Source organism: Hermetia illucens, chromosome 4 (assembly GCF_905115235.1).
Source record: "Hermetia illucens chromosome 4, iHerIll2.2.curated.20191125, whole genome shotgun sequence".
In the NCBI taxonomy this organism is placed as follows: domain Eukaryota; kingdom Metazoa; phylum Arthropoda; class Insecta; order Diptera; family Stratiomyidae; genus Hermetia; species Hermetia illucens.
In genome coordinates this window covers 19,825,367-19,848,521 of record NC_051852.1, presented here as the reverse complement: position 1 = coordinate 19,848,521, position 23,155 = coordinate 19,825,367, and the positions used below count along the sequence as shown (strand labels likewise).

General features: G+C 43.9%; 2 protein-coding genes across 2 annotated transcripts in view; one reads left to right on the top strand and one right to left on the bottom strand.

The window, feature by feature from the left end:
- Window positions 1-23,155, top strand: part of LOC119655492 (gustatory receptor for sugar taste 43a) — a 115,176-nt gene that overhangs the window by 60,094 nt on the left and 31,927 nt on the right. The window lies entirely within an intron of this gene.
- On the bottom strand, window positions 1,453-9,130 carry LOC119655493. The gene is made up of 6 exons (XM_038061395.1): window positions 8,738-9,130; window positions 8,418-8,661; window positions 2,374-2,551; window positions 2,143-2,308; window positions 1,866-2,083; window positions 1,453-1,806 (listed from the first exon to the last, which is right to left on the bottom strand). The coding sequence occupies exons 1-6, from the start codon at window positions 8,966-8,968 to the stop codon at window positions 1,539-1,541; spliced, it is 1,305 nt and encodes a 434-aa protein (XP_037917323.1). The 5' UTR covers window positions 8,969-9,130; the 3' UTR covers window positions 1,453-1,538.

The following is a 23,155-nucleotide window of genomic DNA, read 5'->3' as shown; positions in this document are numbered from 1 at the left end:
AACTATATGGGGTTTATGTATGCTCATAAATAGCTCGAATTCGTGCTCGGGAGCTCTGTGGATATTTGACCCGATTATCATAATATTCATTGTTGAAAGCCAGGATACTGAGCATCGCGTTAAACATCTGGAGGAATTCCGGGGATTTCTGATGAACTCGAGAAGATAAGGTTTGGTAAAGTGTTTGGGAGTTGCCGGATGGGCGCGAGGTGTGCGGAGCTGGCTCGTATGATATCTGTGAAGGATACGGATGGCCGTGTGAACGTCGGGTTTGTTATGGGCGGCCGGTAGGAACGAGAGGGTGGTGAATGTGTCAGTGCGTTTCTCCTCACTACAACGCGGATGGAGGCCGAACACTTGCGGTAATTGGCGAGGTGGACGATGTAGTGGGTCACACTTGACGCTACGGTAGTTTAGGTGACAGTTTGACGCGTGGCCCTGTCGCTGCCAGTTTCTGCATTACATCAGCTTTTTATCCTTAATGTGCCCAAATGACAATGGTACGCTGTATCAATTCTCGGTGAACGGGATGTTAAATGTGATCAACCTCAGATAGCTTACAGGAGGTTTACATTGTTCGTCTTAAACTCACGCCGTGACAAAGGGTTTGAAGCTCATCGGTGATCTCCCGAAGGTGGAAAGTTGTGGCGATATCTCGGAGGTTTGCAGTTTTTCGGGAAGGTAGAAAGGGCCACCATTGGGACATTTTTAGGGTCGGTTAGTGGTCCGCGGAATTAGCCAGTATATGGTATGTGATAGTACTTCTTATTTAGGTAACCGTTGGGAAGTGCCTGAGCGATTTTGGACATGACTGTCCTGAAAATGTTCTTGCTTTCTACTGCAGCGCGTAGAGGTATCTTTTGACTCCTTTTGCTTTGTTGAAGTCGTCTGGGAGTCTCCCTTCAGCGAGAGCTCCACATCCTCGATCACTGCTGCTGGTTCTGCGACTCGCTGTTGTTCGGTTCCGCCGGAGCCCACGAATGAGGTCCTCTTACGATCTATTTTCCACGAACGCTTTCTCAAGTTTTATATGTAGGTGTCTGTATTGTTTTTTGAGTGCAATTGTTTCCTGTATGTCGGATGCAGAGAGCGATGCGCTCTTCACTGTTTCATCCGAGCTGCAGATCGTATCAGAATTATTCTCAGAAGGCATGCGGGACTCGGGCGTGTTGGTATCATCAGAGTCGATAGGAGGTTTGTGCGATCTTCCAGCGTTTCTTCCGTGTCACGACTGTGAAGGTGCTTTCTGGCCGGAGCATTCTTATTTTCGGCCCATTTGGATTCTTTTTATTTATCGTAGCCTTTTTAATACCACTATACTGAATTTGGCAGTTCGCTCGACCATTGCTTACGCGACTGCTTCCTTGGAGAAATCACGTTGAAAGGCTGTGGTTTGCTGGAAAAAAAGAAGCCTCTCACGTTATATGGCAGGGGGTCAGAAGAAACACAGTTTTATTTTATTACCGATAGATTTATACGTACACATCCTTCACATATCTTTACAGATTAAAATCTCAATTATTATCACAAAAAAAGATTTACAAATTTTTCAAATGCTCATAATGCTGGAATATATCGACTTTGTATTCAACCGTAAAATTATATAATTCCAAGATCATAGATCGAATGGCTTTATCTACTGTTTTGCCACCTCGGGTTTCAACATTGAAAATATCTTCCTTGGTATCCACGATGAAATCCTGTGGGCTGTAGTCGATTGGTTCCACCATTTCCATGAGAAAGAATGTTGCGATTCTTATTCCCAATGGATAGTACTTTATGAACTCCTTCACCATAGAATTGTAGCTGTGGGAATAAAGATGTTCAACACCTCCTTCACGGATCAGTATAAAATTTCTAGCTACCTCAAGAACTCGGGGACATCTTCCACTTGCATTCCTCCTACTTTACACACATTTTCGATTAGGGTATCCCAGTAAGCCTTAAATACTACGTGAAACTTATCGCTACGGACATCGGTTCCTGCTGAGAGGGCTAAGAGGGTGGTAAGGTCAACCATTGGTGATGCGTAGACGATGGTTTGGAAATCGAACATGATAACTTCAGTGGGTACCCCGGGGTTCTACAGAAGAAACTACCTTACATTAATCTTTCCTTTGCTGAAACTATAAACTTTCTTACCGTTGGGCTGTATTTGAATGCTATGTTATTTCGTAGATAGTCCCCATGACAAATGGTTGAAACAGGTTCGACAGGTTTGTGCACCAATTTGGCGAGGCCTACATAGTCTGTCATAAGGTTTACCAGGTTGTCCAAGAATTCTTGAGGTATGATCTTCGGAAGTTCGCTGAAAACATGCAATACCTGTTATTCTACAAGTTCAGGACATTTTTATGAAAAGCTGCCAAGTACCTTTTGTTTATGTTGTTTTTAAATCTTTCTGTTGATTGAGTCAATATATTTGTCCAAGTATCCGGAATGTCGGTTAGAAATTTGGACTGTTTGATCATGCCGATAACACTTTTGAATTTTTCTGGATTGCTTAGTTTGAGACCATAGCCTTGCCCGTGAAATTCGCCTAGAAGTTTTACTGAAAAGATACAGAAAGGGCGAAATTTTTAATATAATAAATATATTTTTTATAGACGCAGTGTTCGAAAAGCTATGGGAAACTCCGCGTTACGTGGCATTCCTTTATCGGGAAAAAATGGTGATGAATTCCCCAACCAAGCGGAACCGCAAGTCATCTCACTGGAGAGGATAGCCTTTATCTGAAAGACAATGGTAGAGGAAGAAAGGTTGCTCAAGAAGTGTAGAGTGGTCCTACGTAAAATCAAGGCTGCTATCATCGTTGCAAGGAACATCTCCGTGGATGTCAAAAATGGTATACTGGAGATGGAAGGACTGCGGACCTTATAAGTACACCAACGAAACTTTTAGAAGACAGCCGAAGAGGAGCTGAAGGAAGAACACAACCCTGGTGCGGCTCCTAGTTACACAAACGAAGTGCTCTCAGTCCGCCAGAGAGGGAACAAACAATCGGCAAAAGGAGGCGAGGGGAAAATAACGTGGATCTGCCGACAAGGACGCAGCAAGAAAAATCCTCCCAATGTTCTGATGTCCGACAAACCCCTACCGGGTAGAACATCGGGAAAATCGACGCTGGAAAATTTGTCGAAGCTCTCTCAAGGGGGTAAATTAACAATAAGGTCCAGGCGTAGACAGAACTCCGACTGATTGACTAGCTGATCCAATAATAATCCTTATTACCGCAGCTTGTAATGTATCCGCTCCCAAAAGGAAACAAAAGGAACTCCGCCAGGAAATCAACAGGCAGATGGTACTCTGCTGGCGGAACCTAATCAACAACGTTAACAGGTAGTCATGGGGCCGCGGATATAAGCTCCTTACCGAAAACTTTGTCTGTCTGCCCAGTCTGCATTGTAAAGGATCTAGAGAAGGCGGTCTTGTCCATGAACTTGTAAGTAAATACAAGCCGAACTTGCTACTCAGCGCATTCAACGCATATTTGACAGCCAATGTATTCCCTCCCCTTGGAAGGTTACGAGACTTGTGTTGATAAGCAAGATCAAAGCCGAACCCGAGGAGCCGTCAGCGTATCGTTCTCTCAGTATGTTGGACATAGAAGAGAAGTTACTGTAGAAGCTGCTCAAGTCAAGATTGACAGACGTAATACGTGTTGTGGGAGGTTACTCATCAACACAATATGGTTTTAGATCGGGACGATCCACAACTCATTCGATTGGGGAGGTGATCCAAGCGGTGAAACTGGCAGAGGCACACAGTCGCCATTGTGGGCGGCTGGAGCTTTTTGTGATCCTAGACAAGAAACACATGCTTCGAAAATCGGTAGATACTCCCGCCTACCTATTACGGATTTTGATGGAGTATTTAGAGGATCGTGCCATGTTCTCTGAGAACTGAGAAGGACAGCGCAATGAAAGTAATATCGGAGGCGGCTCGGTCTTATCCTTGGCCCGGACCTTTGAAATGATTTTATGATAGTCTTCTAAGACCCGAGTAGCTTGATGAATCGCATCTGATCGTATACGTGGATGATGTTGCGGCAGTGTTTACCGCATGTACGGTTGAGCAAGCTCAACGCACACTGCAAATGATGATGCGGTCAATAAGAAGATGGATGGCTGAACATGGATTCTCCCTAGCTGAGGACACCTATGCCAACAGTCCTTTCAATTCAAGTTGGTGAAACCATGATCTTGTCGCAGCTGGCGATGAAGCGGTTTTGTGAGGATTTACCCTGGTAACCGAGCTAAACCGCCAGGAAAGAAACGAAAACAGCAAAGTGACGATGCTTGGAATGCATGGAAGATTTCGTTTTCGCCAAGGTAACGCTTGACATTCATACCAACGCAAGCGAATCGTATCAAATACCATTACCATTTTCGAGTATCTGCTTTGATTGAAAGACCGCATAGCACTTTTAACTTTAAAGAGCTATTTCTAACGAATTATTCCTTGTTAGAAAATTCTTTTCATCAGGGGTTGGGAAAGAAGGAAGGGAACTGAGAAGAATCCGGAAAGGGTCCTGGTCCTTAAATACCTTTTAAGCGCGTTTTTAAAACTAGACCTGATTGAGTTATCCCCAGTTGATGAAAGAAGCAGAAACTACCGACACCAAACAAACAATCGGGAGGCCGTTCTGTATGCTACAGTGTTACGGTTTGGTTTTCGTCAAGCCCATTTTGCGATCGATGGCATAAATATGGTATTGAAGCTGGCTAGTGCTGCGATGTTCTCCAATAAATGTTGTATCATGGTGACCGTCAGCCAAATTAGGAGGGATAGGAGCTCATTGTTGAAAACGGGTGTACCCAGTTAAAGGCACCTTACGACTTGGGATTTAAGGATACACAAGTTTTCCCTGTTTACCCTTGTTGTGGTCTAGTAACCTGCAAATTTCGAAACTCTATTACTATCGAAACGTCAACAACGCTTCAGATAAGGAATGGCCTCACGGCTACTACCTTTGGCTATCGTTGGTTTCTGAAAAGTTCGCACACTCTTTGACCGCCGCTTCGCGGGTCCCCAGAATGCTCACTTTTTACACCTGGAGTGAGAATTAGAATGACACAAGCTGGATATTCTGGGTTTAAGGGAAGTAAGATGGTGGAATTGGGGATGGAGACAAGATCTTGATTGCAACATTCCAGTTCAGGTTAAGGAGCATCCCAATTATATAGTGCTATGCACCAATAGGTATCTCTGGTGTACTGGAAAAGGATGCCTTCTGCTAGCGATAACACCTAGTTGAGAAGAGGTTTCCTTAAGGTGACATTGTGATCGTGATGGGTGATCTGAAGGCGAAGGTTGGCTCTGATAACACCTTGCTCGGAGGTATGATGGGGAAACAAGATCTTGGCGACTGTAATGGTGGTTTGCAGATTTCTGCAGCTTCCACCGCCTTGTCATTAGTGGAGCATTGTTTGAGCGCAGAGCTTGCCATAAGGTCATTTGGTTTTTAACTGACGGACACAACACGAGTAGACTAAATGTCAGTAGTTATCTTCTGGATGGGGGTAATATGAGAGGCATTGGCCTGTAAAAAGGTTGTTATTTGATAATCACTTGTCTTCGTTTGCGGGTAACGTCTGCTACTTCTCGTAGGGCTACAGAGCTGTGACCCCGTAAGCTCAACATCGACCGCTTATGTGGTCCTGTCGCTCAGAAGAGGGGAGTTATTTTGCTGATCCCACGGAAGGTACCCTGAGTAACTCATCTGAGAATATTGATTAGCATTGGCCCACCATCAAAAAGGTTCCTTTCTTGGGTGTTACGCAGGTCGTCGACCATTTCCCGAAGGGGTATTATAAGTTTCCATTGAGTGCTGCAAGCGTGAAGCATTCGAGTTCCATCACGGCCATCATTCAAACGACATAAAGTCACTGGGTACGACGTTCTTCCCGCAGAGCTATTCATGCTGCTGCTTCTAATCTGAAAGTCCTGGTAATCCGAGACCTTTCCCAGAGAATTGAAGGAAGGGATGAATCATTAAGAAGGACACCCGGCTTGTGTGTGGTAAGTGCATGACACCCATCACATCGCACATCGAAAATTTGATCGCCAAAGAGCAGGTCGGTTTCCGCTCTCCATCCTCCTGTACTGACAACATCAACACTTTGCAGATCATTTTGTTGACTGTGCGGACTTCAGATTTTCGCTTTATCTGCTCATTAGCGGGTTTGAAAGATGTCGACAGCGTGAATAGGATGTCTATCTGGTGCGTTCTACGCAGAAGGGACATTCAAATCTTAGAGGAATTCGAGGTTCAAATTTGAGTCCGCCACAGGGTTCCATCTTGTCATCGATATTATTTCTTCTTGTTATCGGTGACGTTTTTCATGCTGTCTTGTCCGGAGGACGTAAAGAAGTTCGATGGACCATGATATTTTCCACTATTACTGATGACATCTGTTTGCTCTCCAATCGGGTCATGGGCCTTGGCCACCGATAAATGGGTTGCCCCAAAAGCACTTGGGAGGTGTACAAGCGTTTAGGAAGTCCAGGGAGAGTGGAAGCACATTTCAGTGGAGGACGCCACGGCAGATGGCTGGGTTCGCCCCTGGACTATAATTCTATTCCAGAGCAGTTGGAGGAGGGAAAATATGACATATCGTTTAGTAGTCTGTAAGTCGCATTCATACGCCAAGTTCCTGCTTTGAGGAGTGCCGTTGCTGAATCGGCACAGCAAAATTAACAGCCAACTGATAGGGCATAGTAGCTACTGGAAATATGTGTACCGATTCGGGGTGGAAGATTCTCACTCTTGCTCTGAAGATAGTTGGGACCCACAGGATATGCTACTGTCCATGATTTTGCTTAGAGAGAAGGAGTTTGGAAGTTCGTAAAAGATACCTCCCTTGAGTTCAACGTACAACAATATAATTGGGCATTCATAGTTCTAACCTTTTACCAAATTTCGTGTCAATAGGTGTAACCGTTTCTGAGAAAAGTTTGTGTGACATACAGACAGACAGATAGTCCAGCCTACGGAAGCATTGGATGAGCAGACCTTCATGGTGATAGGGATAGACTAATCTAATTGGGCTAGGAGCCCAACGAAACGAACTATTCATGTGCACAATGCATTTCCAAGGTATATGGCGCGTCCATGCCCAGAAGGTGCACAATATTCAGTAGAAGACCAAACTACTGGTGGAAGACTGAACTGGCTAGCCTTTGATCAGCCTCCCACCGCGCCAGATGAATGGCTCAGATTGTGGTGGTGCAAAAAGGGTGCACCTATAAGGAAGCCCGCAAAACTCTCAAGGAGGAGTTCTGCTCTGGAACTAAATCACTGTCGAAAAGCTTATGATGGGACAATTCAGAGGCCGATCATCGCCGTAGATCGAGTGCCTTAACCTCTTGTTGAAAGTAATTCCTTTAGCAAGAGAGGGGCGTTGCGAACTTTCAGATATCTCAGATGACCTGTTGGAGATCTGCCGTAGAGTAAGTAACACCAAAGCTCTAGGCCAGGAGGGAATTCCGGAAGGGGCCTTTTAGCTTACCACAAAATCCAGTTCGGACGTATTCGCTGAATTGGAACTATGGAAGCGCAGTATGGAAGCGCCAATAGCTGGTACAGCTACATTAGGCTGCTAAAACTCCAGGTGGGCCATTCTTATATAAGCCCAGATACTAGATACTATGGATAAACTGTTGGAGCACGTAATCTATAATAGATTGTTAATCTGTAATCGATTGTTGCTGTTTGGCCGAGAAAGCGATTCACGGAAAGGATAGTACTAGCAAATATTATGTGGTGGTGACCCTGGACGTGAAGAATGCATTCAGCTCGACCAATCGCTGACGGCGATTGGTGGTTCTACCTATCTCGTTGGTATTGCCAATAGTTACTTGGAAGAACGGACGCTCTGACATGACACCGATGATGGAACTTGAATCTTTCGGTTCCGGATGAACTGATTGTCTGAACTGCGATGGAATCCCGGAGGATCGAGATCACGTATTCTTCCAATGCCCGAGGTTCGTGGAGGAAAGGAGAACCTTAGAGAGTACTCTAGGTGAGATGTTATCATCAGAAAATTTTACTCATAGAATGCTAGCATGCCAGCAGGAGTGGGATGTAGTCGACTCCATGATCGCAGCAATCCAGGATAAATTGCGAAACGCGGAGGATGTGAGGAAGGCGCGGTTACAAGGGCCGGGGATAGAAAAAGGGAGACCTGCTCTGGATTTTCAGATAGTGGTTATATTGCTCTCCTCCAAAGGAGCTAGAGTAGTGATATCCAATCAATGTGTACACAGTATAAAAGTCGGCTACTGGTGGTTTCCTAGAGCTTTATCAACCTCTTGTTCATTAGATTATAGAATGAAGTGGTTCATTTAACCGTAAAGGAATAGTTCGTAACGGCCAGGAAAGCCTACTCCAATATTTGACAATAAAAACGTACCTGCTAATAATATATGTTCCAGGGACAGATCATACCGCTTTTCACTCATTTTGTAGCCAAGAACTGAGAAATCACCCAACACTATAAAAGCCTCCGCTTTTTTCCGACCCGAATAATAATATTTGACGTATTTGCTGGTATCACCCAATGCCGGTAAGGTAGCCGTGTACGCGGCAATTTCATTTGAGAATAAATTATCAAAGCCGGTACCATTGTAGACTTCTTCTGGAACGCTGGGTGTTTTCTATTTTCACGAAAAATAAAGATAGAAAACTATTTTAGGAAATTATAAAAAAAAAAAATTAAGATCCGTCACGTACTTTTACAACTAAAAACAATTTGTACTCATTTCCATTCTCCTCTAATACCACTTGCACTTTGTAACATAGCGTTAACATAAAAGATTCACTCGTGGTTAAGCATTTCACAGATACATCTTTTAGCACCGGTAACTGATCGTTGTCGCTAAGACTCTTGGAAGATAGTTTACCCTCCGCCAATATGGTGGGTATCAGTTCGTTTTTGATCCATAATTCATTGCTTTCCGACATTGTTACCACTAAATTATAATAAAAGATACTTTCTTCGGAGTGGATATGCTGCTAATACTCCAGATTTTATTCTGTTCAATCTAGAACCCCCAGCGATCAACTGAGCCAAAATTCAATGGCACGGTCAACTATTACGGCCGATTCTATCAAGCTTTGTTATCATTGGTATTTGCTACTCAAACAGGCTTTTCAGTAATGGCTCTCCGACATGATGGAGTGGGAGGTAGAGTCCATTTCAAAGTTAACTACTAAAATTACTTCATCCAACAGATACTACTGTGTACATTGCCAGTAGATAATTACGTTGCTGCGGCGCGTCGTTGTTAAAAGATACGAATTTGGCCATTATCTGTTCCGTGATTGAGTACTCATACGAAGCGAAAAAAGATAAGACCGCGCTTTAGACTTTTAGACCAAAATAGTATATTCATTGATAGTCTTAAGTTTTTATGGTAGTTTAAAGATAGTTTTTTTTTCCATTCAGTTCTTCAACCAGAAATGTTTAAAATCGTTTTCAGTATTTTTCCCACTGAGAGCGGAAACCACCCTTAAGAGCGGAAAACAGCGATTTAGAGAAGCGTGTTCGATATTATTCAAACGCATCTTCAGATACATATCTATATATTGTTTTTTTTTTCTGTACGATGTGCTCAGTCAGAAGATTGCATAATCTATTCTGTTTATATATTATATATGCATATATATACATATGTATCTATATCTGATAATGAAATTCACGCAACAGTTGGGAGATGTGATGAAATTTCATGGGAATGACTAGAGTAGATAAGTGTATAGATTTTGCTTAGGATAATTAATTAAAATTAATTGCTGGCTGAAATGATAATCAAAGAACTTAGGATTTACACACTGAAAATATGTCTTCTTTTATACCATCCATATCAATCTATGCCTGAGAAGATAGACAAAGCAATTACCCATCTGTAAATACAATAAAACGATAAGAGATCTTATGAACAGCAGAGCACTTGGAAGTTCAATAATTCAATTATTATTATTTATATATCGCGCTTCTCAGATACTTTAAGTTTGTTCTTCAACTTAAATGTAAACAGAAGATACTGAGGAGCTGACATGTAGATACCACAAACAACATTTTGCTATTTTTTGAACCAAGTTGGTCACTTATTGTGGGTATGAGTCAATTTTTGATTAAAAATATGATAGAATACTTTTGAAAATGAAATAGGGGATGAAGGTAGAAATCTTGGAAGATATTCGGAGTTTATGCTTGCATCTGAAAGCGGAACAGTGTAGATGGAAATCATCCAAAGATATTCGGGGCTTGTATGTAGTACTCACATATAAAGATGATTCTATTTTTTTTTGAGTACGTTTGCGCGTTGGACTCCTGCAAAGGAACACCTTTGGAGTACCAACAACATAAACGCCTACCAGTCATAACAAAACTAGCCTAGAACTGTTTAATACAGTAGTTCGGCCTAGCCCTCCCGTTCTTCCGGCTTAGAGAGTCTTCAAGTCAGGGAGTTCCTTTCAATAGCGGGAGGGATGTTAAAGGAACCCCTCGTCATCTGGTTCCTCTACCGGTTGAGCAGAATCTCTTCGTAGAACGCAATGCGGAACACGGGACCATCTGCCATCGCTCGTTAGCATCTCTCTAACAACGTTGTTTGGAAGGGGTTCCCCTGTGTCTGCATTAAGTTGCTGACGAAAACCACCCCCATTTGTCACAAGAGAAACAAGTCGGGAAAGCGGAAGCTAGACGCCTCAGGTATGAAAGGTTTTGTGTATTTCTTTTATAAAGAGATTTGAGTGTGCATTTGTCCCATTAGCATGTACCACATTCATAGTCTTGAATTTCCAGAGGAGCGCCACTTTTGACCTAGTATAACTTTATTAGTAATAGTGCCATTTTCACGAGATTTGGCAGGATCATGCTCTATACTGTAGCCTACATTGCTGCAACATTTTGTGATTCTAGGGTGAACTTGAGGGGGTTTTCCTGCCAATTATTAAAAATTATAGTAATGTATTACTATTAACTTTATTTGACCAGGTATTGGTATGTAGGGTATTTCGCAGCCTAGGCACCATATAGTGGTAGCCCCCTGATTTTTTTCAGATTTTTCGGCTGGGTAGTTCCTGAGAATGGGTTCGTTAAAAAAATGACCACTTTCAACCCCCCGCACTCCCCACATTTTCAACAAAAACTAAGACCGGCTTCGAAAAGTACTAATCAAGACCTTTAATTTGATATCTCACATGACTATATTTGATGAAAAAAAATGTATGCCCCCCTTTTGCATGTATGGGGAGCCCCCCTTAAATTCGACGTAAAAGGATGTAACTCACTATATGTGTGAGCGCTCATAGTTCCCACCTTTCTACCAAATTTGGTGCCAATTGCTACAACCGTCTCCGAGAAAAATTCGTGTGACGGACAGACAGACAGACAAACAGTAAACAGATTTTAATAAGGTTTTGTGTTTACATAAAACCTTAAAAAGTGTGTACGCGTCATCCATATGGTGCAAATAAAATTATCATATATTGTGCAAGTAAAACTGAAAATCTCCATGCACACATAAAATTTGGGTAAGGAAACAATCAATCTCACTATGCTTCTTGTTCAGCTGATGAGCCATACAGTCCATCTGCCTCCTGGCTTATTTTGCCAATAGATTTGCCAGTTTTTCAGTGTGCGTTGATGTTTTTCACGGCAAACCTCCTCTCTTAAATATTCTTCAATTGGGCAAGGCGTTTACGATACTCCTCCTTGCTAAGGGCATCAGCCTATACCGCCGCGCCGTAGAGCAGAATGAACAGCGTTGCTTCCATAAAAAGATATTTTCAGGTAGATATAGAGCCCCCAGAATTCGTCATTAGCTGACTTCGTTACTTCTTTGATTTGTTCGAAGAAGGTCATCTTTGAGTCAAGGATTAAACCAAGGTATTTAACTGCAGTCAGCGCCTGTTCAACAGTGTGTCTGGCAACAAGTACCGCAACTTCCACTGCATAATCACCTAGGCGTGATTCTTCTGTTGAGTCTTCGCAGACTATCGTTCCAGAGGTCCGGCCCTAGGACGTCTGATAGAGTGGAGAGCGGTTTTCCAAATAAGCCTTCAAAATCCGGAAGTGATAATCTTTCACGAGGAATTAATTATTAAGTATGCCTAGCATATCACCTGTCCACTCCATGAAATTAAAGGCCTTTCGAGGCGTCGAGATTGGCTGCCGTGTGTCTGAGGTCGGTGAACTACATCTACGACCTCCATAATCGCATGCATCGTGGATTTTCGTTCTCAAAAGCCGAACTTCTTTTGGTATAAGTCTCCGGCAGCATGCATCGCGTCAGTAGGTCTGGCCGATATTAGAACACCAGTTTATGCAAGTACCAGGATACCACCTTTGCACTTTTCATAGAGAGAACTAACTCTTCCAGTTCTTTCAGAGTGAAAGGCGGCCAGTTCTCGGCACCTTCAAAGTTGTTGTCATCAACCCGTACGGGCTGTTTAGGGAGGGTTTCAGCACAATTCTGATTTTGGGGGTGACCAGTTTAAAATGAAGACCCTAGGATTCGTCATTTACCTCTACGTGCTTTTTTATCGCTCTGGGGAGATTCCGTTCAGCTGATCGGTACACTCTTATTGAGGTATTATACATCCCTCTGCCTGGGCGTTTAAACGATTAAGCTCTCGGTGTTCGACGCTACTCAAAGTATACCTGAGCAATGCTTCCTTCGCAGATTGAGCGTTGCAACGCTAGCATAAATCCGATCTTTAAAACAATGAGCTCGATTCTTGCCATCACTTGCGGGATTCATTTCCTGCTGTGGTCCAGGTGAACCATGTCTACACAAGCGCCCTGGCATTGAAGTCACTCCTACCAGAATCCGTTCGTCTTATTCGGTGTTAGATAAATTCTAAAAAACATTACTTCTAAATATCGAATCCAGACAAAGCCATTTCCTTGGATTTGGGCAAGAACCCGGAGTTGGGTACCGTTCCAAACCCAGTTGGTAGCGCAACAAAGATAATACCAAACCAATTCTTATTTTTACGCTGTTAAGGAGGTTGCTCGTGCATTGCATGGCAACTTTCATTACATTAGCAGAGCTTTTTGACCTTTTGGCGTTGGTTACGTCTAGACATTCACATTCGATGGCTTCCTCTACGTCGACCTTTTCTGTGAGAGCGTGAAGAAGATTTCTAGCAAACACATTGACTCTAGATTAGATTAAAATCCAGGGTCTCCTTCCCCAGTCGCCTTTTGATCGCCTCACAGAACGCTCTCTTGTTAGTGATCTTCGAACCTAGTTTAACGAAGATTACGCCTCCCTTCATTTACCGAATGGCAGGCACTCTGCTTTACTGTCTTCGGGTCTTATTTTGTTAGCGGATCTCGCTGAAAACTTCCGCAAATCTTTTGCCTTCCTTGTTCTTAATGAGCAGAGCCGGCTGTCTAGTCCTCCTTCGTTTCCTTACCTTTTCCTACCGAGTAGGTTGGAGTTAGAGTATCTTTCACTTAAAAGTGATGATTAGCAAACCTTTTGAGCGGGATGAAGTGGGATCAGAGTTAAATAGATGAAAGAAGGTAACGCATAGTAAAGATGTGAATTATTTCTGGGAGTTGTTCAGCGATTTTCATTTGTCAAGCAGAAGGCTTCGAGCTGGATTTTTTTCTGTTGGGATGAACATATATGCGCTGTTCATACCATAGAAATGATGAGTCCTGTTAAATGACAGAAAGGATCCATCCGTGGTTCCTATGCTCATCTTCTCTTTCTTCTCCGACCTTTGTCCTGTTTTGAAGCGGAGTCGGTTCATCTTGGTTGCGCCATTTTGTTCAGTCAAAAACTTGATCCGGAAGGACTGGCATAGCTATCAAATCAGTGTCCAGCGTATCATGTAGTGCGCAAATATTAATCGCCCATTCCAAAGGGCTGTAACGAGTTCATCGGTTTTTCCAGTGAGGGTGATAATATTTATCGTGCGGACATGTATTTGATTTGCTTGGACTAATTTACTTACGTTCTGATGTCGTCCATGTGTCAAGAACCCTTACTCCCCCTCCCTCCTGCTCTGTCCTGCTGTGTCGACTGAGGCGAACGCTTCAGCATTTCGTCGCTGTGAGTAGAGATGAAAATCTCGCGAGGTAAACGTAGCGTGCACAGTGACAAAAGCGAATTCGTCGTTCTGCTGCGGCTACAGGAAAGCAGACTTAAGTCCGGGGCTTCGACGAAAGTTTTCATGGCGTTTTGTTATAGTGGACATCGGCAGTCCCATATTAGGCCCAGGCTTCCTAGGCCACACGTATTGCTAGTGAATTTGCAGAACAGGTCTCTTATAGACCTCGTAACCTCGCTCAAGTCCTCAGGAAAACTTGCCACCTCTAATGTCAACTTTTTTATCATTTTTGAAAATGTAGCCGACCCTCGCATTCGCGCACTCCTTCAATAATACTGCAACATAACTACCGAAAGTAGCCAGTCGCAGTCACATCCGCACTACTGGCTCCTATATTCTTGAAGGTGCGTCCATTACCAGCCCAGAAGCTTGCTGTTGCTAAGAAAAAATTTGATAAATTTTTAAAGCAGATTATTTGCAGACTATCAAATAGCTGCTGGTCTTCTCCACTATACATGGTCCCAAAGTGCAACGGGGAATGGAGACCATGTGCCGATTACAGACGTCTGAATGCTCAAACCATTCCAGACCGTTATCCCATACCACCCGGATCTACGCAAGGTTTAAGCCATCACAGACTTCCCACAACCTAACACAGTCAAGGATCTGCAAAGGTTGGTGGGCATGTTCAACTTCTGTCGCCGTTTCTTGCCCAAACTTGTCTGCACCCAAAGGCTCACGCGTAGTTGCGTGGTCACCAGAGTGTGTTCAGGCATTTGGCGCTACAATCGAGGCATTCCCTCAATTAGATGCACCCTTAGCTGTATTCGTTGATACTTCAGACATCGCATTAGGTGCTGCTCTCCACGAAAAGGTGAACCAAAGCTAGCAGCCGTTGAGCTTCTTTTCCAAACAATGAAATACAGCTTAAGAGAACTACAGCACCAATGATCGTGAGCTATTAGCCTCCTACACGGTAATCAAATACTTCCGATATTCCTTAGAAGCAGGCCCTTCACAGCGTCCACGTACCACAAACATTTCCTTTTAAACAAAAACCCGACAAAGCGTCCCCTCGCCAACTTCGGCACCGGAACTTCACAAGCCAGTTTACTTCCGACATCCAGCACGTGTCCAGCAAGGATAATCTAGTTGTAGACACTTTGTCACGCATTTCAGAGGTCACAATCCCCGCCACGGGCAATTTTTCGGCTTTCGCCAAAGTACAGAAGGACACAATGTTTCAGAGCCTCAGGGACAACCCCAAATAAAATTTTCGGGAGTTTCCCCTGTTCGGTTCAACCTCTGAAATGCTTTTCGAGACCCCCGGAAACGAGCTTAGGCCATATATTCCAGGCATTTTTCGCCAGGAAGTATTTCATTCAATACAGGGTCTTGCGCACCCAGCCATTCGGACAGCGAATCGGTTGGTCACTAGCAAATATTTCTGGCCTGAATGAATAAGGATATTAACCCCTGGCTAGACAGTGCATCGCGTGCCAAAAGTGTACACCAAGCACGTACAAAAAGAAGTAGGCTCATTCCCATGGTCTACAAGCGTTTTCACACGATCAACATTACTGCACAATTATGCACCGAAGCTCTTTGCCGGGAACAGATCCTACGCTTTGCAGTTCCAGCAGAAGTTACTATTGACCAGGGAATGCAGTTCGAATCTATCCTGTTCTAGAAATTAGGTACATTCCTAGGCCTCAAACGCCATCGGCTGATTGCGTATTACCCAAAATCCAATGGGTTGCTGGAACTGAAGGCCGCTATAATTGTATACGATGACTCTTCGTGGCTGCGTTCGATATCAGGTCAGCCCTTTCCGACACTGGACTTCTGCGTTTGCTCTAGGACCCCATGGCCAAACTAAAATCCCTTCGCCATCCCGTCATTCTTCGGTGAAGGCCAACGTCCCCAAGGACCGGGACGTTTGCAAACACGTCTTGGTTGACGTGTATGCTTCCAGGAAGCCCCTGAAGCCCCTGCTACCACCATATGAGAGCCCATTTAAAGTTTTAAACAGAACGGAGCACTTCTTCAGGCTTGACGTCGACGGCAGGCCCAAGAACTTCAAGCTATCGCCTTTTGTTCTCGGGGCTGAGGTCTCGAGGAAAAAAGGTAACAGGGCGTGAGATTCGATCTGCGCCTCTAATTGGCGGGCCAGGAGTCAGGTTTTGGCGCTGAAACTTGACACGATGAAGAATTTAGATATTTGGATCATTACAATTACGCTGTACATATATTTGTACGACGATTATGGAGAGAACGCCTTTTTCTAAGTCCCAGCATGCCTACCTCAAAAGAAAAATCCATAAAAACCGTCCTCCACATGGTAATTATCACGGTTGAGCAGTCGTGGCAGTACAGGCAGTATACCCCAGCTGCCTTCTTAGATACAGAGGGTGCTTTCAACAACGTTAGTACCAACGCCATCAAGGAAGCCTTGACCAGTATTGGATTGAGGGGTATCTTACGCATTGGATTATATCCATACTAAGTACCAGGATAATCCACTCGGGTCTGGGAGGCAACCACTTGACCAGAGCTGTGAACAAAGGCACGCCCCAGGGTGGCGCCATCTCTCCGGTGCTTTGGTTAATAGTAATGGACAAAATTTTACGTACATTGGACAGCAGCGGGGTGAAGGTGGTGGCGTATGCCGACGACTTGGTGATATTAGTATCAAGGATGTTTCTGTCCATTATGAGCGACATCATGGAAGGAGCGTTGCGAAAGGTGTGCCTGTGGGCCGCAAAATGCAGACTCAGCATAAACTCAACCAAAACACAACTGATGGTATTCACCACCAAGCCGAGGATACCTGAATTTCATCTACCACGGTTGAATGAACAAAGATTGGTTCTTCCTTTAATGCAAAGTATCTGGGTGTAATCCTAGATCCAAAGCTAAATTGGAGATTGAACATCGAACTGAGGGTTAAGAAGGCTTGTATAGCCTTCTGTGCCTGCAAGAAAACTTTTGCAAAGAAATGGGATCTTCGGCCGAGGATGGTTCGCTGGATGTATACTGCTGTAGTGCGTCCGATCCGAACGTATGGCTCTATTGTATCATGCATGCTTTGAGCAGAAAATACAATAGGATGAAGCTTAATAGGATTCAAAGAACCGGGTGTGCAGGCGCCACTGGAGCTCTGCATCTCCTTTCCCTAGACTTCCTCATTAAGTACGTGCAGTGTTGTTAGACTATGTTAGTCCGGATGCTGGGCAGCGAAGTCCTACGGCCACAGCAACATCCTAGACGAAATACCTCGGGAAATCTGGGCATTTCCCACTGACTATGCCACATGCAAGCTGAACATCACCAGAAACTTTGCTGTGGACTTTCCAACCAGGACAAAGTGGAAGATCGACGGCGTGTTTCAAGGTTATAACTCAGTATTCTTTACCAATGGTTCAAAGATGGCCTGTGGAGTCGGCGCGGAGGTTTTCTCGAAAACTCGCAGCGCATCCAAGTCGTATGGTGTTCCAGGTTTCGCCAGTGTATTCCAAGCAGAAGTGCTAGCGATATCGGAAGTCTGTCGATGGCTGGAGCGAGATTCGAGCCCCAAGTGTAACATAGCCATTCCAACCGACAGCCAAGCGGCCATCAAAGCGTTGTACTTAGCGAAGGCACCTTTCAGGCTGGCGAGGTAATGCAGAGACGCGCTGAACCGTCTGAGCGGCAAGCTCAAGGTCAACCTGCTCTGGCTTTCCGGGCATAGGAACATAGAGGGGAATGAGCGGGCTGACGGATTGGCCAGGCTCTGCTCTGCTCTTGGCAGCTTTTCGGTGAATACAGTCGGTGTTTTACTGGCGGCTGTCAGAAGCGGAGTCTATTCGCACTGCCTAGCAGCCGCGGGCTATAGATGGCGAAGGCTTACGAGTCGTGCCAAGTCAATGAGAATTTGGCCCGCTTATAGCAGCCCGATTACGATAGCTCCTGCGCCAGAAGCGTGCAAATACATTCAAGATTACAGCAGTTTGCACGGGGCACTGGCCTATAGGGGATCATGCCGCCAGGCTCGGCATACCCTACAATTCGCATTGCCGAAGCTGCGATTATCTTCTTAGGAATCTTCCAAAATACTGATAAGATTGTTAAAATTTCCCTTTTCTTATGAAGATAACCACAAAATCATTTTAATTCCCAGTAATATGATATTGTTAATAGTTGTTGTGTTGCATTCTTTTTCCAGTACTTCTGGAAGGTAGCCAAATAGGTGATAAAAGCGTAACGAGTATTATATAAACATTTGTGCATATGACTTGCAAGTCTCAAGATTAATTCAGTAGCGTAATTTTTTCATTGTTTGTATTCCGAGCCCTCGTATCTATTTATCTGTTACGCTAAGAGATAGTAGCAGCAGATCAAGGCCAGCAAACGTTTTCAAGCGTGTTGCATGCAAGCAACATGTTTATTTGTGGAATCACATATGTATGTAATTGGATGATTTAGAGAAAAAAAGCATATCGGTTATTTAGAGATATAAGTAATTGTTGATGCAGTACCAACAACAGATGTATCTGCCAAGCATTTATTCGCTATCTCGATATTATCGGAATTTGTAGGATCGGTTCCTTCCGGGAGGTCCTGGCAACATCAGCTGTGGTCATCAGGTCCGCGGAATAAATTTCTAATATCAACTTCTGCTTTGGGAAAAGGAGACCACAATCCTTGGAATGATTTCTGGATTCCGTGGCGGGAGCACGTCTAGTAGAAGGAGCGATACTGAGGAGCAACAAAATCTGTCATTAGTTTATCCGCTGGAATTTTGCCATGTACACAATATTAACAAGGGATACTGCACTGCATCCTAAAAGAATTATTGTGCCTCTTTATTGGTATAAACAATCTATAACCAACAGAAACTTGATTATGTTCCCTATTTCCATGTGCCATTCCATCTCGAATACTACTAAGTATTCTCCCTGGCGCCTGACTCTACCATTGCCAGTACCCTGTTTGTCTGGCCTGGTTAATGAGTACCTTCTTCTGGCTAGGTTCCTGTTCCACTAAACGTCATTTGACTTTCTTAACCGGACAGCTCGTCTCAGATGCCTCAATTGGCTCTTGACTTTATTGCTCACCTGTAGATGAGTCATGTTGTCACTCAAGTGTTCTGTATAGGAGCCCCAATTTGTTCTCCTGCGATCCTTTATTAATCTATCTAGGTTATGTATTTCTAATTTATTATTGAGCATAAATTCCAGAAGGTACTCACCTCTTCGATTAATGTCGCTGTTTCCCCAAGCCTCATGGTGAGTATTAGTATCGCAACCGAGAAGAAGTGATAGCGCATTCCTCTCACATAACTTTGCCAGTCTAACGACTAATTCCGATGGGATCCAGGTGTCATCCCTTAGAAAGTACCCTGATACCAAAACTGCCTCTCGAGTTCTTTCCCTCGCTTCCAGTGAGACCTGGGGAGCCGATGTCTTCATTTAGAAAGACATACACATGTATCTTAACTTTTTTTTGAGAATGATACAAGCTCATGGTTTTTCACAAGAGAAACTCCAAATAATCAGCATTCTTTCTCCTTGTAGACCGCGAATCTGCCTCGGTACACCCAAGGTTCTTGAGCGAGCACTATTCTAATGTTATTTTCAGAGCTTGGAGGTTTACCTGGGCTGTTTTTGTGTGGGCCATCGACTTGGTCACCCAACATGAGTCCAAGAAGGTCAAGATAAAGGGCGTTCAGCTTCTCTACTTCTGTGGGCAGCATGTGTCCTTCGAAGTATCCTTTCTTGATTTCTCCTTGTGCACATGCAAAAGCATGCCACCAAATCTGCCATTGATGCGGTAGTCACGACGTTAGATTCCCTACAGGGATAGGTCATCTACCCCGATCGTGAGGAATTTGCCTTTGCCCTCCTTCTTGCTTCAAAAATTCTTCGTAACCGTCTATGGATATTCATGTTTTGAGTGATGAGGAGGCTTGGAATTTGTTCGTCTCAATCGCTGTGGTTTTGGGAAAGTAAGCCGTCACCATGTATACCCCTGGAATATCAACTGGAGCGCATGTGAACAGTTCCGTTGCTTTCTATCCTGGCAGTTTCGAGACTATAGTCCTAATTGATTCCGCCGTGTCCTTCGTGGTGCAATCTACCAGTATAAGATCTGGTTGAAAGCGTATGCCGGTGAACATCAATTCCATTTTCATCGCTTATACATCTTCATGCTGATGAGGTCCTCGATTATTTCCGGCTTCTCTCGAGTGAGTATTTGCTATTGAAATACTCTGGGCATTAAGACCAGTCGAATGTTTATTACCGCATTAGTATACCTAACGGCGCGTCTCTTGGTTCCTGCCTTCATCCCTGATCGCCATGAGGTTTCCTTTTTCTTGGGTTCGGGTTAAGGTTTCTTGGGAGCATTTCCCTATTGTGAGCTAATTGCGACTGCTCCCCTTTCTCTTGGCCCTGATGCTTAATGCTTAAGCACCTGCGCCAGTGAGGTTTAACTAGTTGCATTAGGACGGTTGCACCGAGCATTGTTAGTGATTTCTATTGAGATTACTTACTACTTTACTATTATTGAGATCATGACTACACCAAAATATTAGCAAGAAAAAGTGACAAGAGTAGCAGAATCCTATTCTGCGGGACCGGCAAAAAGCGCCGCTGTATCCCCCACCTGAAGTACTCGAGTTAGAGTACGAATAGGGGTCAGTGGTCGTAACGGACAATGAGTTCGAGCAGCCCGAGACTCCGACGAAATTCTAAATGAACCCACAGCGGTTGAAAAGGGGTTAGCTAGGTAGGTAGGACAAAAAATTCCACCACTCCATGTTATAGAACCTTTGAATGATTTCAAACAAATCAGGCAGAACATTTCTCACGCCCTTCCCGATAGTTACTTAATTAAGAAGTCAGGTAATTCTTACAAAATAATTATGAAAACTCCGACGACTACTCTTCGGCTAAGTAAATCCTAATGGAGAACAATAATAACCTACACCCTTCCCTCCGAAAAGACAACCAGTCTTCTCCACCGAGGCCTTGATTCCACATTTTCAGTTCAAGAAGTCGCACTCCAAAATGCTGGAGGCCTCAACGCCAGGCACCAGTTTTGGTTTGATGGACGGTAGAAGCAGAATGGGGAAAGACTCTACTGTTCCCTAAAAAACGCCTATCCAACCATAAACCTGTTCCACTTTAGCCTAGCTCTTCCCGCCTCCCATAATGGTTACTATCACTCATATCTGGATCACGTCATCATTAGCAGTAGCAGTACTGTTAATCGCCATTCGAATATCATCAATCTATATACTTTCCTGGAAACCGTCCCCGGCATCAGTGACCATGGTGCTGTAACCTTCGATATCAAACTCCCTGAAAGAGTCATCCGCCTCATTCCATCTTCCGTTCCGGATTACCAGAAAGCGAACTGAAAACTCATTAACCGGGTCCTTAAGTTCTAATCTACTACTGGTCCCATCCAACAGCATGGTATCCAACAACACCATCGACAGCTGAAGTAATTCAGCAAGTATGAAACGAACTGATTCCAATTTGTCTCTTTAACTACCGCAATCTCATCACTCTCCCCAATGATATCCTCGATGATATCAAATTCAAAAAGACTTTTCTACGGAGACTATTTGGAAGCACGTATTCTCCGCAGTCCTCTCACTTCAGTGAAGAAATGCGCAACCTTGACGAGTCAATCCCTCAACGAATTTTAACTCTATATACCGACTACCTCCACAGATGCCTCTCAAGTATCGAACTAAACCCTGGCACATTTCCCACAGACTGGAAGAGTGCTCGTATGATTCCCATTCCAAAAAATTGCAAACCCTCTTAATACCGATAGCTACAACCCTATCTCCATCCATTCTTCCTTCGCCAAGATCTTTGAACGGACCATTTAGTCCATTATTGATGAGCATTGTGAATCCAATTGCATCACTCGATTGAGCACGTGCTTCTTGTCTTTAAAATGGACATTCCTCTCGGTATTAATCAGAAGACTCCAGCCATATCCTACCTCCTCGACCTAAGAAAAGCTTTCTAATTCGTATGGAAATTCGGGCTCTGTCGCTTTCTGAAATTCTCACCACCACCCACCACCTCTATAAGGTAAACCTTAGCTTCCTAAGTGGGTGGAAATCCCAAGTCAACATCCAACAACATCTTGCAACCCCATACATATGTCTAGCAAGAATTCTCCAAGGTTCAGTCCTTGCAGAACCTTGTTTTCCCCATTTACCGCTGACTTGTCTAAATGGAGTCCTAACTCTAACCCCATCAGAATTCTTTAATATGAGGATGACCTGATATTTTACACTACCATGAAAAATATTTCCCTCGGGCAAGGTCGTCTGAATTCCTAGTTGGACCTGGAGCTTTATGGATACTTTTCCCGTATGGAATTATCCTTTAATCACCAAAAGTAGGAAACAATTGTGTTCCGCAGCAACATGAGGATTAAGCCGAAAATAAGGAGAGACGTTGTCGTCCTTTTACTCAAAATCCATGACACACCCATTCCCACTGTGAACGAAGTCACTCATCTAGGGGTAACCATGAACTCCCGTCTTTCCCACGTATCCTATATTTCGAAGGGGTTTCACCGTGCAAATCCCTGTATCCCGTCCTAAACTACAACGCCCCAAGAAATTAAGCTGTTCTGCTACAAACAGCTTACCAGACCTCTCCTCATTCTGGGTTACATCTTCCCCGTCCTAAATAGAGAGGTTCGTTGAGAGACATGCCGCCAGTGCTCCTGGATCTACAGGAACCACGACCATCCCAAATATATGTCCAACCAAATCCTATATGATTACCGACAAACTCCCCGCAGCGACGTTGTCCTTTTAGGTCGCGCCATTAATTTTCTAACAAAATGTTAGACATAACCCAATTCCCCCCAAATCCCTAAACTGCCTCTTCTATTTCCAAAGTACATCGGTAATTCTCCTAGTCCCAATTCACAAAATATAACCAAATTACTATTATGCTGTTAAGGGAAAGTCGCACCGCGTCCTTGAAGAACTATTGTGCCCCTTTTACTGGTTATAGTGTACCTGTTGATCATAGTATCTCAAGCAAGCCTGTAACCATT